This window comes from Petaurus breviceps, unplaced genomic scaffold, assembly GCF_028583685.1.
Source record: "Petaurus breviceps papuanus isolate PSGF00001 unplaced genomic scaffold, PetGlider_PUasm1.0 126, whole genome shotgun sequence".
Taxonomy (NCBI): Eukaryota; Metazoa; Chordata; class Mammalia; order Diprotodontia; family Petauridae; genus Petaurus; species Petaurus breviceps.
Genome location: NW_027185655.1, coordinates 37,626,516 through 37,645,520, shown reverse-complemented (window position 1 = coordinate 37,645,520; position 19,005 = coordinate 37,626,516). Strand labels below are relative to the sequence as shown.

The following is a 19,005-nucleotide window of genomic DNA, read 5'->3' as shown; positions in this document are numbered from 1 at the left end:
CTAATGTGTCGATGGTACTATTTAACAAAGTGTACATTGCTAAAGTTAGATATGAACTCTCGAACTATCACTCAATAAGAAAGAAAGCCTGAATCACCAGGTTCAGGGGGAGCGGGCAGGCCACCATTCGTAGTCTGACAGTCTGTGAAGAATACCAGATGACTTCCAACACTGCTGTCTGGTTGCTCCTTTACACCCAAAACCTGTAGAGAATGAAAAGCATAGAAAGTCAATAGTTACATTTCTTTTTCAATTCTTTCACGGTAAGCCAGCTGCTCTCCAAGGAAAAGAAGAACCATCCCATCCACCTTTCAAATATACCTTATTGGCTAAAGAAGACAGTTAACCACCACCCTTGTTTTACTGTGTCTAGCAAAACAACCAAGTCTATACTAAAATGAGGGGTCTTGTTTCCTAGTAACTGATTAATTTTTTTGAAAAAAGAACCCCAGAAGACAATGAAATTCTTTAATTAGGAAAAAAGTATTACTTATTGCATCATTCTTGCATTACTCAAAGAGGATTTATTATCTATTATACCGGAAGGTATAAAATTAAATAAAGATTCTGCTTAGTGGTTTTACATCCAAATTAGATGATGAAAGCTTAGCATCCAGGGAAATAGAGGAAAGGTCCTAAAGAGTGTAGCAAAGTAAAAAAAAAAATAGAAAATTGGATTTTTTTTCTTATGTCCTTGTGTCTTGACTGAATAAATTAAGCCTAACTCCCCAAATGGGGTCAGGGCGTCTATTGCCCAGGAAAGTAGAGAGAAGGCCCTTGAGGTCAGCAGCAAGAGGAAACGAAGTGGTTCAAGCTCATTAATTAATTGGATTTCATCTCATGTCCTTACGCCTTTTGTTTGGGTTGGTTTCTGCTTCTATCTGCTAAGTAAGTTAAGCTTCATTCCCAAGGGAGGCCAGAGAACCAAGCATGTGCACAAAGTATGGGAAATTATCTGGAGGTCAGTGGCAACATCAACTAGGCAGGGTAAATCTCATTACATTTATATTTTGACTCACATCTCACAAATAAGCACTGCTGTACTAAGCTAATAGTGTTAGCCGTGAAAGCTGCCCAAAAGAAGACACAGGACTAACACACTTGGTTAAAATGAAGAGAATTTTTCTGCAACCTGGAGAACATGCTATGTTTGTTTTATCCAGTGCCATCCAATATAAATATACATACAAAAAGTATGTTGGTTTCAATCCTAGAGGAAAGTGAAAGTCCTGGAGAAGTGTATTTCTACCCTAGGTTGTGTTCCTCCAAAAAAAAAAAAATGACAGAAGAGTTTAAAGGAGGAAACAAAAATGTAAAGAGGCAAAAGGCAGTCCCTACCTGACTGGAAGTGAGAGAAGGGAAAAGGGACACAGAGAAGAAAGACTGAAAATTTGGACTTACATAAGCAGTAGGAAAAGATAGGGTAGCACAGCGGATAGAGACCTTGCTTTGGAGTCAGGAAAATTTAGGATCAAGTAATACTTCTGAAAGCATGCTACTTATGTGACTCTCTGTTCATCACTTAACTAACCCCTTATACTCCAGGCAACTCCCTAAGTTGGTAAGTTTCTGGATGGTAACAGTGGTAAAGGGAATTTCTCCACTGGGAATTCCCCATTGATCAATAAGCATTCATTAAATACATACCATGTGATAGATGATGTACTAAGCATTAAGGATAAAAAGCAAGGCAAAAAACAGTCCCTGTCCTCAAAGAGTTTACATTCTAATGGGGGTAACATCATGCATGTAACTAGATGCATATGCAATGCATTGTAAATGAACGGTAACCTCAGAAGGGGTGGCACTAGCAATGGATGGACCTGGAAAGGTCTCCTGAAGATGGAGACCTTTGTGCTGAGTCTTGAATGAAGCCTGGGATTCTAAGAAGTAGAGTTGAGGATGGAGAGCATTCCAGGCACAAGCAATAGTTAATGAGTTAATGCAGAGGCACTGAGATGAAAGTTTCATGTGCAAGGAATGAGTTGGCTAGTACAGCTACATCATAAGAGTGCATTAGACAAATGTAAAGTGTAAGAAGACAGAGTAGGGAGAAATGGGCCAAGTTGTGAAAAGGGCAAGACAAAAATGAATGACACTTTAAAAGAAGACGTCTTTGGGTCTTCCTTTATAAAGGTAAGTTGGCCCCTCCCTGGAGAAGGGGGTTTCTGGTGCTTCAAGGAGAGGTGATGTGAGTCATAGATAGCACCAGGTGAGAGTCTAGCCAATAAAGGTCCGAGGATCAGGACAGAAGAGCCATAGTGGCACAGCGGTTAGAGGTTCCCTTGGTACACAGTAACCCATTTGTTAACCTGACTAAAAGAATAAAGAACTCACCATCTTCCTGGGGAAGGAAAGGAAGGCAGGTCTGGTAAATTAACAGCTGGCTAAGTAAGTAATATTTAAGATCTAGATTTCGGACCAAAGCTTAAAATATAGGCATGATAGGCTCTTAGTAAGGGAAGGTGTGCATATAATGAAGACTAATAAGAAAATGCTTTTGCCTGGGCTTTACATTTCTAATTAAAGGGGCTTTTTTAATGAAAGGGGGTGGAGGATTGCCTATATAGATCAAATAAGTCAGACCATCAGGTATCACTGGAGGAGGATGAGCAAAGGAGAAGACCAATAATTCAAAGGAGACAATATCCATGCAGAGATCCAGGAGTAAAATGCATGGCCTGAGATGTCTATTTAAAAATGAAAAAAGTAAAAGTAATAAGAGGGTGAATTAAAGATCCCAATGCAAAAAAAAAAATACAGTTGACCTTTGTGAAATAGGATTGATGACTTGAATTTTGTTTGGAAACATGTTTCTTATTTAAAGGGAACAGAATAAATCATTGGAGTGGTATAGTAACAGTGTATATTAAGCAAAAGATTTTATAGCTATACTAGAGTCAATAAAAAGTTATCAAATTGAGGGGCAGCCAGATAGCACAATGAGTAAGAGCACCGGCTCCAGTGTCGGGATGACCTGGGGATCGAATCCAGGCTCAGACACTTAGCACCCACCCAGAAACACCTGGCTGTGTAACCTTGAGCAAGTTACTTCACCCCAATTGCTTAGGGGCGGCCAGGAGGCTCAGCAAGTAAGAGCACTAGCTCCAGTGTTAGGATGACCTGGGGATCAAATCTGGGTTCAGATACTTAGCACCACACCCAGAAATAACTGGCCATGTAACCTTGAGCAAGTTACTTAACCCTGATTGCTTAAAAAAAAAGTTATCAAATTGAGAAAAATTCTTAGTGGAATAAGGATATGCCAAGAGGGGGGTAACATTATTTCTATTTGCAGATGATATGATGGTTTATTTAGACAATCTCAAAGAGTTAATGAAAAAATAATCATGACAATTAATAACTTCAGTAAAGTAGCAAGCTATAAAACAAATACTCAGAAGTCACAAGATTTTCTGTATATTATTAACAAACCTGGGAAGGAAGAGAGATAAAGAGAAATTCCATACAAATTAACTATAAAATATCTGGACATTAACTACCAAGTTAACTTCAGGATTTATAGAAATATACCTACAAAACATTCTTTACAGAAAAAGACTTAAATAATTTGAAAGCTATTCTTTGCTGATAGCAAAAATGAAGCAATATTTTAAAATATGCAACTGACATGAAATTATAGGTATAGTTCTACAAAAACCAAACTATCAGGAGATTATTTTATAGAACTAGACAAAATAAAATTCATTTGGAGAAATAAAAGATCAAGAATTTCAAGAGAAATAATTTTTAAAAGAGGATCAAAGAAGCCATAGATGCAAAGACAAAATGAAAAATAGATACCAAATCTCAAATTATTGCTACAGAAAGTAATTAACAAACCCCTTGGTACTGATTCAAAAGTGGAAAAGAATATGAATGGAATAGACTAGACTAGCAAGCCCTTAAACCAAACAAATCAATGTTCAAAACTTCCAAATATAGACTACTGGGGAAAGGACTTCCTAGTTAATGAGAATTGCTGGGAAAACTGGAAAACCATTTGGAAGAAAACAGGTTTAGGCCAGAATCTTATACTGTATATCACAATAAGTATCAAGCAGATAATCAACTAAAATATAAAATTCGCATCATAAAGAAAATTAGAGGACAATTTAGATAGGTGCTTTTCAGAATTACATACACATGCGTACACACATATACATATATACACATGTAGACATGTCTGCCCTATTAGAAAATAAGCTTCTTTGGGGCAGGGATAATTTTGCTTTAATTGAACTATGGTTAGGGAAAGAATTCATAGACAAGCAAAGCTATAGGGGATTACAAAGGGCAAAACAATTTTAACTATGTAAAATTAAAAAGCTTTTTGCATGAGCAAAATCAATTATATAGCCTATGAGAAACAATCAAGTTGGGAAGGTAGGGAGGAACCTTTTGCATCAAACAAATCTGATGATTGACATCCAAGACATATAGGGAATTGACATGAATATGTAAAACTAAAGAAACATCGCCTCCCCCACAATAGATAAGTGGTTAAAGAATATAAACACTTTTCAAGACAAAAGTCAAACTATCAACAACTCTATGAAAAAAAGTTCCAAGTCGTTGATTATAAGAAACTACAAGTAACTTAAAATAAAATTACAAGTAACTTAAAATAAGTCTATTTCACCTAATACCCATCAAATTATTGAAAATGACAAAAAGATGGAAATGTTGATGGGACTGTGAGTACTCAGGTAACATTCACTATTGGTGGAGCTATAAATTGGTCTGACCATTCTGGAGAACAATTTAGAATAATGAAAGAAGTTACTAAACTATTCAAATTTTTAGATTCCACAACCCTATTACTTGTCACATACCCAAAAGAGATCAAACACAAAAAAAGCCCATACATATCAAAATAGATTTTAAAGGCACTTTTTGCTTTATTCCTTTTCAAATTTATTTCATATATGATTATGTGTTACATATTATGTTCCTCTAGCAGAGTATAAACTCCTTGACTATAGGAATTGGTTTTTTACTTTGTCTTTGTATCACCAGAATCTAGTTGGGGCAGCTACATGAAAATGGATAGAGCTCTAAGCCTGGAATCAGGAAGACCAGGGTTCAAATCTGGCCTCAGTCACTTACTAGCTATGTGATCCTGGGCAAGTTACTTAATCTAAATTTCCTCATCTATAAAATGGGCATAATAATAGCACCTACCTCCCAGTGCTGTGAGGATCAAAGGTATAATCATTGTGAAATGCTTACTTAGCAGGTACGGGGCACCTTTTTGAATTCAATTTGTCCTAACAAAAAATAGAAACAAAGTGGGGGGCCATCGACTGGGGAATGGGTGAACAAACTGTGGCATGTGGAATGAAATTTTTTGAATTATCCAAAAAAATGACCAATACAAAGAATTCAGAAAAACATGCAAAGTGAAGTAAAGCAGAACCAAGAAAACAATATATACAATGACCACAGGAATGTAAAGGAAAACAATATGAAAAGATATCAGAAATCAGTTAAATGTGATGACCAATCTTGGGGTCCAGAGGAGAAAGATTGCAAACTACAGATTTAGAGAATTATATACACTGTCAAGCGCAGTTGCTGTCCTAATAGATATGGATTAACTCTTTTGCTTTGGGAGGGTTCTCTTTAGGGATCATTATTAGAAAGTGACTGTGGTGACAGACAGAAAAAGCATCAAAAAAAATATTTCAATTTAAGGAACAAATTTCAAAGCCTGTGTAATCCTCTATGCCAGAAATGAAATTTTTAGTGGATAAATATTAAAAATAAACCTGTGGGTTTTTTAAGTAAAGCAATATATTAATATCAGATGAAAAAAGTAAAAGAACAGATTTCACTATTGGTTTTCCAAAAATAATCGTGGGATAAGGAAAATAAATGCCATTCTCTAAGATAGTTTATGTGTCTGTGATATATTTCAACATACAAAATACTTCTATTGTGTATTCTATTACCTGCTTTGTTCTGTAGTATATTTTTCCATTTTTTTTTTCTGCAGGCTAGTCTGCTACTTAGACACTTACTCTTGAGCTCCTTGAAGCCCTTTAATTGGACTAGATCAGGTTCACCCTCCATTGATCCCCAGCAGAGGACCTATATGATTTAGTATGAGGGTTTGTGGACAAAGTGAAGCAATGACAGCTAAGTGACAGTATAGTTAGATGAAAGAAGAATTCCAGAATGACAGGAGCCAGAAAGAAGTCACTAGTGAATAAATGTCAACCTTCTAAGGTGCTGTCTAGTAAAATGCCGTAGGCATCTGTCCTTGGTCCTGTGCCATTCCAACATTTTGATCAGTGACTTGGAGAAAGGTATAGATGTCATGCTTTTCAAATATACAGATGACAGAAAACAAGATATCTGACATGTTGGATGACAGAGTCAGGATTCCAAAAGATGTTCACAGGCTAGAAAAATGAGTTGAATTTTTTTAAATGAAAGTTAAAAGGAATAAATATAAAACTCTATTCTTGAATTTTAAAAAGCATCACATGTAGGACCAAGGAGTGTGTTATGACTAGACAATATATTCCATGAAAAAGATCTCGAGGTCTTGGTAAACTGCAAGCCCCAGATGAGCTAACAATGGGATGTATTCTGTGCTCTGTGTCCTCAAAGAACAAGTCTAACCTACTTCCACACGAAACTCCTTCAAGCATCAAGGCAGTAGGGAAAATGCTCGGTTAGGTTCTGGGTTCAAATCCCAGATCTACCACATATTTACTAACTGTGTGACCTTGAACAAGTCCTTTAACTTCTCTGGGTCTCAGTGTCTCATTTATGAAATATGGGGGCTTGTTTATATGACCTCTAAAGTTTGTTTCAGCTCTAAATCTATGATTCTATGTCCCACATTACCCCCCCCCTCCAAGTTTTCTCTTTTCCAAGCTAAACATCACCAGGTCATTAAAGTGATCTTTGAATGTCACAGTCTTCAGTCTCCTCACCATCTTTGTCACTCTCCACAAAACATGTTCTAAGTTGTCAGTCCCCTTTCAAAATGTAGCATTCAGACCTGAATGCAGTATGACAGATTTTATCTGGCCATCATGGGGCACAGTAGTCAAAGCAATATCTAATATGTGAGAGAAAAGGATCAAAGGAGTTGACATCCCTTCACCTCCCTTAGTGGGTAATGTGTTACACAAAGAGTGGAAAGAAGGATAAATGGGGGGGGGAGAAGGAGAGGGGAAGATTCTTACTGCAGCAAAGAAATGGGAACAAAGTAGGTATCCATTAATTGGGGTTTAGCTGAACAAATTATGGTATGTGGATATTATTGCATCATAAAAAATGATAAAAGAAACAAAATCAGAGAAACCTTAGAAGACTTGTATGAACTAATGCAGAGTGAATGAAGTAAACGAGAACAATTTATATGATGATTAGTACATTATAAAATAAAGATGGTTATTACCTGTGTGATGGTAGGTGAGTCATTAAATCTAGGTCTCAATTTCCTCTTCTATAAAATAAAGAGGTTGGGGGGTGACTAGGTGGTGCAGTGAGTAGAGCACCAGCCCTGGAGTCAAGAGGACTGAGTTCAAATCCAACCTCAAACACTTAACACAAAACTAGACATGTGACCTTGGACAAGTCATTTTACCCCAATTGCCCTACCTTCCCCCTCCAAAAAAAGCAAAAAAAAAACACTTTAAAATAAAGATTTGGTCTAAATGGCCTCTAAAGACCCTTCCAGCTGAAAATGTATGAACTAAGAACTATGAACCAATCCCAACTCCAGAAGACCAATGATGAATCATGCTTCCCATCTCTTGACAGACAGGTAGTGGGCTATAGGCTCAGAATGAGATATATATTTTCAGTTAGCACCAATATGTAGATTTATATGGGGTAACTATACTTATTTGTGACAAAGGAGGGCTTTTGGTGAGGAGGAAATTGTTGAGTAGGAGAGGTAGTCTGAAAGCTCTCTTATGTTCCGCTGTGTACATGACATGCTTTTTTCTTATCTTATTTTGTATTTAAGTTTATAATATATTTCTATTTCCTTTGTCTATGTGTATTTAAGTTTTAGTATTTAAGTCTAAAATAAAAAGATTAAAAAAAAGAAATGAGCATCAATGACTCAGAGATATACAGGAGAGAACAGAAGGAATTTCAGAAGAGACTGAGACAAGAAGATAAGCAATGTATTTTAAATTCAAAATAGAATATATTTTTTAAAGACATGTAGTGAAACATCATAAGTAACCTTTTTTCTATTCTTAGTGCACACAGGGAAATGTTCATAAACAGTTTATAACAACACGCATTTATTTAGCACCTCCTACATGCCAAGACAGTTTATAATAACGAGCATTTATCTAGCACCTACTATATGCCAAGACAGTTTATGATAACAAAGCATTTATCTAGAGCCTATTATATGCCAGGCATGGCACTTCTCATGTGATCCTTACAACACCCATGAGCGTGAAATGCTATTATGATGATCATTTTACAAATGGGAAACTGAGGCAAACAGAAATTTTATTTTTTTAGTGACTTGACCAGAGTCACACAGCTTGTACGTGTCTGAGACTGGATTTGAACTCAGATCTTTCAGACTCCAGGCCCAGGCCTCTATTCATTGTTTCATCTAGCTGCTTAAAGTTCATAAGGTAGGAACAGTGAATAGACTTGTGATTTCATTATTATACATAAGTTTGGGATGAGAGATCACCCTTTACCAATGCAGATTGAGACCTTCTCTGTAGCTAAGAGTCCTAGAGAGTGGCCTCAAGCCCTCAGAGGTTAATGACCTGCCCAGGGTCACACAGACATTATGTGTCATAACCCGACTCTGTATCTTATCTTCCTGGCTCCAAGCCCAGCTTCCTTTCCTTTATACCATATTTCTCCCCAAGGTCATTATAATAAAGTTAATAATGACAAGGACTTTAAAAAAAATAAAAGAGAGGGCGAAGACCATGTTTGAGAGCCCCTTACATACATCATCTCTTTCTGATGAATACCATCTGCTCTTGGGACTTTGGGGTACATGCTTCTGGCCATTGAAACTGCATGAGATTCTGCATGATGCAAAATCCTCTTGGCCCCTCTTAATTCTTGTACCTTCCCTCTCTTAATTATTTCCTATACTGTATAAAGCCTGCTTTGTATATGTTTGTTTGCATTTTGTCTTCTCTGTTAGATTGTAAGCCCTTTGAGGGAAGCAACTATGCTTTGCATCTTTTTGTGTTAACACAGTGCCAATAAATGTTGATTGATTGATTGATTGATTAGTTCCAAGTAGAATTAGTGGGACAAGAATGAGGGAGCAGTTTTAGGGACTGATCACCTTAGCCTCATGTATCTGGGCTCATTACAGGTAAGTCACCTTCAGCAGTGGGATGTGGAGGCCATGAGGGTTTTGCTTCTTCATGGAATGTTCCAGGCATTTCTAGCCCCTTTCAAGAACCAGCGTCCCACAACAGATACTTGCTTATACATAACAAATTTGACAGCCCTGTATCTCACTGCCAGGAGAAAACAGATCACCACATTCAACAATGAAATCCACAAAGCAACTGAGAAAGCCAGATTTGTTTCTATTGCTTCTTTCCCTAGTTTGGGTGCTCAGTTCCCTTTCTACCTCCACAGAAATTCTCGAAGCAGACAGTGTTGTCAATGACAGTGACAATCGTGGATGGGAATGGAGTTGATCAGCCCTGGGTCTCCTAACACAGGATCTAGAGCCAACAAGCTGTTCACGACCAACAAATGTTTCTGAATTTCCCAAATAGCATAGAATTAGTAAATTTCTGATTTGTCTTTCCTCCAAATAATGGAATTATAATGGCTAGCAAGTATCCAATTTACCCATCTACTAACTGGAAGAAAAAGGGATGAACTGTACATCCAACAGCCCCTAGGTATTTTTAAGGTCTATGAAAGTGAAAAGTCTTACAAGCTACAGTCAGGCAATCCAAGCCAAGTTGACACTGTGGGTTTCAGCACCAATTACCACCCACTAATTGCCCCATCAGGATCACCACATGTAAACACCAATTTGTTTTCATTATAAGGTTTCAAAGACACAGACTGGTAGTATACCAATGACTAGAAAGAAATTCACAAAATCTCTTTCCTATTGCAGACAGTGAATGAATTTAGCCCACACTGACACAACAAGATTATCAGTTACAGTTATCTGGAAATAGAGAATCACACAGTTGGTTAAGAACAGATGGGATTATTTTTAGATGCTAAAAGAGACCTCATGCAGTTTCAATGGCCAGAAGTCTGTACCCCAAAGTCCCAAGAGCAGATGGTATTCATCAGAAAGAGATGATGTATGTGTATATATGTATGTGTGTGTAGGTAGGTAGATAGAGAGAGACAGCCAGATAGATAGGTAGATAGACAGAATGATAGATAGATAGACACATAAATAGAGAGATGACAGACAGACAGATAGAGATAGAGAGATAGACAGACTGATAGACCGACAGACAGACAGACATATAGATAGATTAGATAGATAGATGATAGATAGATAGATAGATAGATAGATAGATAGATAGATACCTTCAGCATTTTAGGGTTACTACAAAATGGTCATAAGATGATAGATTTTGAGCTGGACCATCAAGTCTGAAACTTCACTTTATAGATGAGGTCAAGTGACTTGTCCAAGGTGATGCAGCCAGACGTGTCTGAGGCAAGCTTTGAATCCAGGTCTTTCTGACTATAAGCCCAGCACTCTGCAGTGCACCACCCTCTTAGCTGCCTCCAGTGGACTTTCTGTTGTTCTGCCTAATATGAGGCTGGATTGTATAGTGAAAAGAACACCAGAGATGAAGAAAGACAATTGAGATTTGTATTCTGGATCTAGCATTCACTGTGTGACCCTGGGCAGTGCAGTCCGTCCTTTGGGTCCTGATTTCCTTTCTTGTAAGCTGAGGATGATGATATCTTCATTAACTATATAGTGGGATTGTTTGAAGATTAAATGAAATCATAGAACCATAAAATCTCAGCACTTAGAAGTATCTTAGAGGGGCAGCCAGGTGGCACAGTGAGCAGAGCACCGGCCCTGGAGTCAGGAGGACTTGAGTTCAAATCCAGCCTCAGACACAACACACACACAAAACTAGCTGTGTGACCTTTGTCAAGTCACTTAACCCCAGTTGCCCTCCAAAAAGCAAAAAAACAAAAACAAAGTATCTTAGAGTTTATCCAAGGGTGGGAAATCTGTGGCCTTGAGGCCACATGTGGCAAGATAGGTCCACAAGGGTGACCCTTTGCCTGAGCCCAAGTTTTATAGAACAAATCCTATTACTAATGGGATTTGTTCTGTGAAGTTGGGATTCAGTCAAAGGGCCACACTTGAGGACTTAGAAAGCCATAAGTGGCCTTGAGGCCACAGGTTCCCCATCCCTGATTCTAGAAAAAGTCCTACCTAAAACATGAGTTTGTATTTGCAACTTCTCTAAAAAGCTTGTCATACTAATATAGAAATGTGTTCAATATGATTGTACATGTATTGCCTAGACCAGCTTGCTTGTCATCTTGGGGGGGGGGGGGAGAAAGGAGGAGAGGGAGAGAGGAAGAAAAAAATTAGGAACTCAAAAATCTTATAAAAGTGAATGTTGAAAATTATCTTTACATGTAATGGGGGGGGGGTGGATTTGTCATACAGTTTCTGCTTAAAGTTTCCCATGGTGAAATGTTCACTACCTCACAAAGAAGTTCACCTATAGCTATAATTGTTAGAAAGTTCTTCCTTATATTGAGTCAAAATCTGTTTTACCCTATGGTTCTAGATCTGTCCTTTGGGGTTAAGCAGATTTAGTCAAACTTCCCTTTGACAATCCTTCCCAAAGAGCCAGACATGATTAAATGACTGAACAACAACAGGTCCCAGCAAGGTTACCTCTCTGACCTGATGTAGCCTTGGAGTGGGACTTCTATGAGGAAAAGGAGCTGACCCACCCACATATGTAAATACTTAAGCCACATGCCTGACTCTTTGTGAGTCCATTTAGGATTTTCTTGGTAAAGATACTGGAGTTGTTGTCACTTCCTTCTCCAGCTCATTTTACAGATGAGGAAACTGAAACAAATAGGGTTAAGTGATTCACCCTGGGTCACACAGCTAGTAAGTGTTTGAGAGCAGATTTGAACTCAGGAAGATGAATCTTTCTGACTTAAACTTTTCTGCCCAGCACCCTATCCATTGTGCTACCTAGCTGCTAGGGCCTACCAAGCTTTAAATACTTTGAGTACTACATGTCTGTCATCTGACAACCAGATTGGTAAAGTCTGGAAGGGGTTCATCACCAGATTGTCAACAACTCTCAAAGGCCATCTACAAAGTCATGGAATGGTATCTACATGAAGAGAGAGTACACATACTGAAAAAATCATAGCTTCTCAATGAATGGAAGTATTTTCATCAAGTGTGGAACAAAGGTAAGAGTTCTGGAGTTGGAATCTGAGGACCTGGGATCAAAAATCCTGTCTCTATCACTTTCTATCTATGTGCCCTGGAACAAGTCATTTCATCCATCTGGGTCTCAGATTCCTCCACTGGATTAAAGGAATGGCCTATAAAGTTCCTTCCAGCACTGCATCTATGATCCTAAAACACCTAACTAAGCAGGACTACCTACATAAAGCAAGAGTTTGCAATGACACAAAGAGTTCTCTGCTTGCAAGAAACTAGAGGAAGTGTGCTTTCCTGAGAAAATAAACTAATAGTGATATGTCATGTCATTCACTTCCTTACTTTAGAATCTACCCAAATCCCCAGCTTTCTTGACCTAAATCAACCATCAACCCCTGTAGCATCACATGCAAACAGTTGGAAAGCCCAAAATCTAATGATGAGAGGAGATCAACAAAAGGTCAGGATGAAAGCCCAATGACTAGATAAGCTGCAGTGACTGTGATGGAATATTATTGTGCTATAAGAAATGACAAGCAGGATGGTTTCAGAAAAACCTGGAAAGACTTTCATAAACTGATACAAAGTGAAGTGAACAGAACCAGGAGAACATTGTACACGGTAACAGCAATATTATATGATGAAGAACTGTGAATTGACTTAGCTCTTCTCAGCAATACAATGATCCAAGGTCATCTCAAAAGACTAATGATGAAGCATACCATCTGCCTCCAGAGAAAGAATTGATATTGTTTAAATACAGACTGAAGCATGCTATTTTCCACCTTCTTTCTTTCTTTTTCTTGTATTCAATTCTTCTTGTACAAAATGACTAATATGGAAATGTTTTACATGATTACATATGTATGATCTATATTTAATTGCTTACTGTCTCAGGGCAGGGAGAAGTGGAGGAAGGAGGGAGGGAGGGATAGACAGAATTTGAAACTCAATACCTTAAAAAAATACCCAAATGTTTAAAAATTGTTTTAACATGTAATAGGGTGGGGTTAAATATATTAAATTTCAGAATGAAAGCCCAATGGTTCTAACAGTTATTTAACAGAGGAGTTGTTAGACAAGTGATCACAAATGAATTCTTGGTGGCCCCATGTTCTCCCTACTTCCTTTCTCTTCTGCTCTTTTCGAATATGTAATTACCCAAGGCTTGTGATTGGGAATGGTCACACTCTCTCCAGGCGCACTGGATTCCTTTGTCATCTCAGCAGCTGAATTCATCTTTTGGAGCTTCTGAGTCCTGTGACAAAACCAAATACTGTGGCTGAAACATCTTTCCAAAACCAACCAACTCAAATGGAGTTACAACTTTGTTGCAATTTAGATAATTGCTTAGAAGCCCTAATGTTAGAATATAAGCTCTTTGGAGGGCAAGAAATGTTTTTGTTTTTGTCTTTTATTCTCAGTGCTTAGCACAATGCCTGGTCCATAGTAAGCCTTTCATAAATGGTTGTTGGTGGATTGTCTTTGTATCCTCAGCACTTAGGACAGGTCCTGGCAGTATATAAGCTATTAATACACACTTATTCATTGATGCTGCTTCTCCCATCCATATATCTCCCTTTGGGATCAGTTCAGGTGATACCTGTTCCATGAAGACTTCTCTGATGACCCTACTACTACTGCTGCTGCTACAACTTCTACTACTATTGCTGCTGCTGCTGCTACTCATAGGGTCTTGAAAAGAGTAGGCACTTGGTAAATCATTGTTCTTAGCAAGAAGGAATCATACTGGGTAAAGCAGTGGATTTGAAATCAGGAAAACCTGAGTTCAAATCTTGATTCATACACTTACTAGGTATATGCCCCTGTGTAAATCACTTAACCTCAATCAGCCTCAGTCTTCTATGTAATGGGAATGATAGTACCTATCTCACATGGTTGTTGTTGGAGGCAGGTAGGTGGCAGAATGGACCTGGAGATAGGAAAACATGAGTTCAAATCTGACCTAGCTGTGTGACTCTGGGTAAGTCACTTTACCTCCCTTTGCCTCAGTTTCCTCAACTATAAAATCAGGATAAAAAATAGCACCTCCATCTCAGGATTCTTGTGAAGATCAAATAAGATATTTGTAAAGTACATAGCAGGTACTTAATAACTACCTGTTTCCTTCTTTTTTTTACAGATGAGGAAACTGAGGAACAAAGATCCTAAGTGAATACAAATCACTATTCCCAAAGGTGAGTAGAGCAGAGCTGCATCCCAGTGGAAGTTCTCCAATTCCCTGTCCAATGATTTGCTGCTATTACCCACCATGGTGCCAAATGCTGATTTACATTCAGGGAAAATAACATGCAAATATGAATTATGCTTTATGTAATGTTCATCTGTAGAAGCAATTTTATCTGATTTACATTCTAAAACATCCTTAATTTGAGAAGGGAATACAGGAAAAGGATATAGACCAGTGAGATTGGGAATGAGATAGAGGGAGAAAAGCTGCTGCTAATTCTCTGGAAATGAGTTCTGCATCAGAGAGATCCTACTCCCAGACACATACTCCAAGTAGGTCAATGGTTTTTTTAAAGCCTCTAAAAATATTTATAGTAATACCTTTTGTGGTAGCAAAGAGCCAGAAACAGTAAACAGGAATTTATTAAGTTCTTACTGTGTGCCAAGAACTGTGCTAAGAACTAGTGAAACAAGGGACTGAAAAAATAAGGTTCCTGCCCTCCAAGAACTCCCATTCCAATGGAAATAACATAGACTATCCTTCAATCGGGTATTGGCTAAACCAACTTGTGGCACATTGATATAGCAGAATATTGTTGTGCTATAAGAAATAATGGATACAAAGAAGTATGTGAGGAACAATATGAACTGATGCAAAGTGAAGTAATACAAACTAGAAATAAATCGAAACTATGACTACAACAATGTAAAAGGAAAGACCAACAACAATAAAAACAATTGAGATAGAATCATAATGACCTACCTTGATCCCAAAGGAAAAAATGAGAAAAATGTAGCTTCTTCCCTGTTTACAGAGGTTTAGGGTCATGTCAGATGTGGTTAGTTTTGCTGGATTATTTTTGTTGTTGCTATTGTTGTTGTTGAGTTGTGTCTGACTTTTTGTGACCCCATTTGGAGTCTTCTTGTTAGAGATATTGAAGTGATTTTCCATTTCCTTCTCCAGATCATTTTATGGATGAGGAAACTGAGACAAACAAGGTTAAGTGACTTGCCCAGGGTCACTCAGCTAGGAAGTATCTGAGGCTAGATTTGAATTCAGGAAAACTAATCTTCCTGACTCCAAGGCCCAGAATTCTATTCACTGTGCCACCCAACTGCCCCATTTCTTTTTTTGTCCTTTATTATAATTAATTAATTATTAAAATTATGAAAAATTAAAATTATTAAAATATTGATTAATCACTAGAAGGTGGAGAGAAGAGATATAGAAAAATAAAAGATACTAAATATTTTTTCAAAGAAAGAAAATGAATTCATGGAGTACTGTAGGAAAAGACAGAAGTCAGAAAACCTGGGTTCAAATCCTTCCTCTGATAATTACTACCTCTGTGACCTTAGACAAGTCATTCTAGGTCCCTAGGTCTCAGCTTACCTATCTGTAAAATGAAGAGATTCAGCTAGATGACTTTTAAGGTACCCTCCAGCTTTAGATCTATGATCTAGGACCCCATAATCCTGTGTATTCACATGTGTAAAGTAAAAACAAAGCAATTTCAAGGTCAGTGCTGATCTTGATGCTTCAGTGATGGTAGAGGAAGGGGCCTGGGGGGGAAGGGTGGAGCAGCTTAAATTACTAGTTTTAGTTTTACATGAATGATGTAGCGAGGGCTGTGGTACAAATCCATTCAAACCTAAAAATGAAAATTTTGTTGTTGAGGTGAGCAATTATACTGAACAGAACCTTTAGTTAAAGTACAGAAAATCAGGTCAGAATGACCCTTATTAAAAGAATGGAAGAGGGAGAGAGAGACAGAGACACTTAAACAGAGAGAGACACAGAGAGAGGGACAAAGACAGAGGGACAGAGAAACAGAAACAAAGAGACACAGAGACAGAGAGACACAGAGACAGAGACACAGAGAGAGACAGGAAGAGAGGGACAGAGACAGATAGAGACAGAGAGACAGATTTCAAAAAAAGAAAAGAAAAAATATGCTTTCTAACCTTTCACTTAAACAATCCCCTCTCTACTTGTGCCTTTGGGAATAGGGTAGTACAAGTCCATGATGTGTGAGGGCGGCTGAAGAAGTCTTTATTTGTATATTTATCCTATATACATCATTCAACTGCTTTAGCTTTCAAATCCCAAGTCAAGAAAACAGACTGATTTGCAATTAGCTTTAAATCCAGAGCTCTGAAATAGTCAATAGAACATGAGAAATGTAGTGCCACCGTGACCATAGCTTAATATACTTTCACCCATTAAATAAGAAAAGTCCCTGACTAACTTAATTACACTAAGAAGTCCATGGACTGAAATTTCTCTCCCAACACCCCCACCCTTTTTTGAGGGGGATGAATGGAAAGGAGGCAGCTATTACAAAGGTGATAGCAAATAATCTATTTTCTTTCTGACCACCAAGGTCTCAGCTGTTCAATAGTCTTTCTAAGAAGGGCAATTGAACCTCAGACTAAGAAAAGATGTTGTTGATGCCCAATAATATCTGGACATCCATTCTATGCCCCAGGATGTTACTGCCCTAACCATACCTACCAGCCCCACTTGGCTGTGGTTGTCCATGAAGAAGTGGCTACCAGATTGTGCCCTATTCATGGAATAGAGCAGAGCCATTCTCTCTTAAGTACAGACAGGTTGATGTGCTAAACCCATTGAAGGTTCCCCACTGTCATCCTAATCTTGCCTCCTGGGTCCAAGCAAAACAAGTTTAGACTTTTCTTTTCTTCCAGATGATAATCCTTCAAATAGTCGATAAGTTATTTGCTCTCTCCACTGGTGTGCTGAAGCCAGCTCCTAGGTTCAAGCTGATTGTTAAATTTTCAGTGTGGACATTTACGCCTAAGAAATTGGCAAATGCTACAAATCGGGGCTTGATTTATTGTTTTGCTGATTTTTTTAGACTTAAGAAGGTGATGGAGAAAATGTTAATAATGCAGAGTAAACTTTTGGGGGGGTAAGTTGTTAAACATTTACCAACACAACCCTGCCTTTCTCCCATCTTGCTTTCTCCAGGCTAACTATCCCAGTTCCTTTAATTCATCCATCTATGGCATGGGTTTAAGTCTTTTGATTATCCTAATGGCCCTCCTCTAGAGTGATCTATTTAATGAACTTGTAAGACCTCCTGTCTCTCCCATTCTGTACTCATGCAATTGTGTGTGTGTGTGTGGGGGGGGGGTTAAACCCAAGCAAATGAGTTTACATTTATCTTTGTCTTTGAATGAAAGTCCCCAGAGAATGGAGGCCAAATCTATTAAGCCTGCAGGATGGATTCTTAAGGAATAATTTTAAGGGTGGTGCAGTAGATAGAGCACCTACCCTTGGCAGAAGGACCTGAAGTCAAATCTGGGACAACAACAGCTAGGAAGTTTTGTTATTAAAAAGTTAATTCTGCAGCTCATGGACTTTCAGTTGAGCACAGGTGGTTTGCTTTGGTTAGAATCTGTTAGAATAAAAGTTTCACCTGAAGTAGTAAGAGACCCCCAAGACCAGGAGGAGCAGGAGGACCATTATAACCATGCAGACAGCCACGGCGATACTCTCCTGATTTATCAGTCTCATGTGCCGCATCTCCCCGTCTTCCAGGCCAAAGTGCTGACAGCGCTCTCCCACGTAACCAACCAAGCATCTGTAACACACACATGCCCAGAAAACTAACAGCTCCCCAGGATACTCCTACAATATATTCCCTCCTCCACCCTCAGTTTACTTCCTGACTGTCCCATCATCCAGGAGCAACGTCTGGTCCCAGCCCAACCTCCCAGCCCTTGTGTTTCCAACCCTCAGCCTTTCTGAAGGCATCTTAGAAATCCATCATGGATCAGAGAAGGTCATTGAGATTTACAGGCTAACGCAGTGAGGGCTTTTTGGTTTTGTCTGTTTGCCCTGGGATTGACAATGAATTACTTGCATTCCACCTCTCAAAGGCATTGATTAAGGATCAGTTAGTCTAAAATCCTGAAAAGTCACACATAAAAACCAGCCCACATTGCCTGCAAACTAAGAAACAGCAGAACAGATAAGGTTAAAAAAAGAAGGACCCTCCCCAACCCCATCTGTGTGGAGCTTCTGAATAATGACAAAAACCTTATTATAATGGTAGCTACTGGACATAGAGTGCAGGGCCTGGAGTTAGAAAGACCCAATTTCGAATCTGACCATGACTGAAACAACTCAAAAACCATAAAAATAGCACCTAACTCCCAGGGCAGTTACAGAGATCAGATGAGATAATATTTGTAGCCTACATAATCGGGGCTTAATAAATTGTTCTTCCTTTCCTTACCCAACTCACCCCTCCTCCAGCATCCTTCAAGACTTAGTTCAAATTGACTTTCTACAAAAAACTTTTACCAGTCCTCCTTAATGTTAGGGATTTCCTTCTGAGATTATCTCCTGGTGTGTGTGTGTGTGTGTGTGTGTGTGTGTGTGTGTGTGTGTG

The 19,005-nt window shown here is 38.4% G+C and overlaps 1 protein-coding gene across 1 annotated transcript in view; it reads right to left on the bottom strand.

Moving 5' to 3' along the window:
* Positions 1-19,005, bottom strand: part of EGF (epidermal growth factor) — a 170,101-nt gene that overhangs the window by 7,503 nt on the left and 143,593 nt on the right. Inside the window, exons 20-22 of the mRNA XM_069100262.1 lie at positions 18,028-18,192; positions 13,556-13,652; positions 98-203 (exon numbers count right to left, since the gene is read on the bottom strand). Coding sequence (XP_068956363.1) covers positions 98-203; positions 13,556-13,652; positions 18,028-18,192 — 368 coding nt within the window. The remainder of the gene's footprint in view (positions 1-97; positions 204-13,555; positions 13,653-18,027; positions 18,193-19,005) is intronic.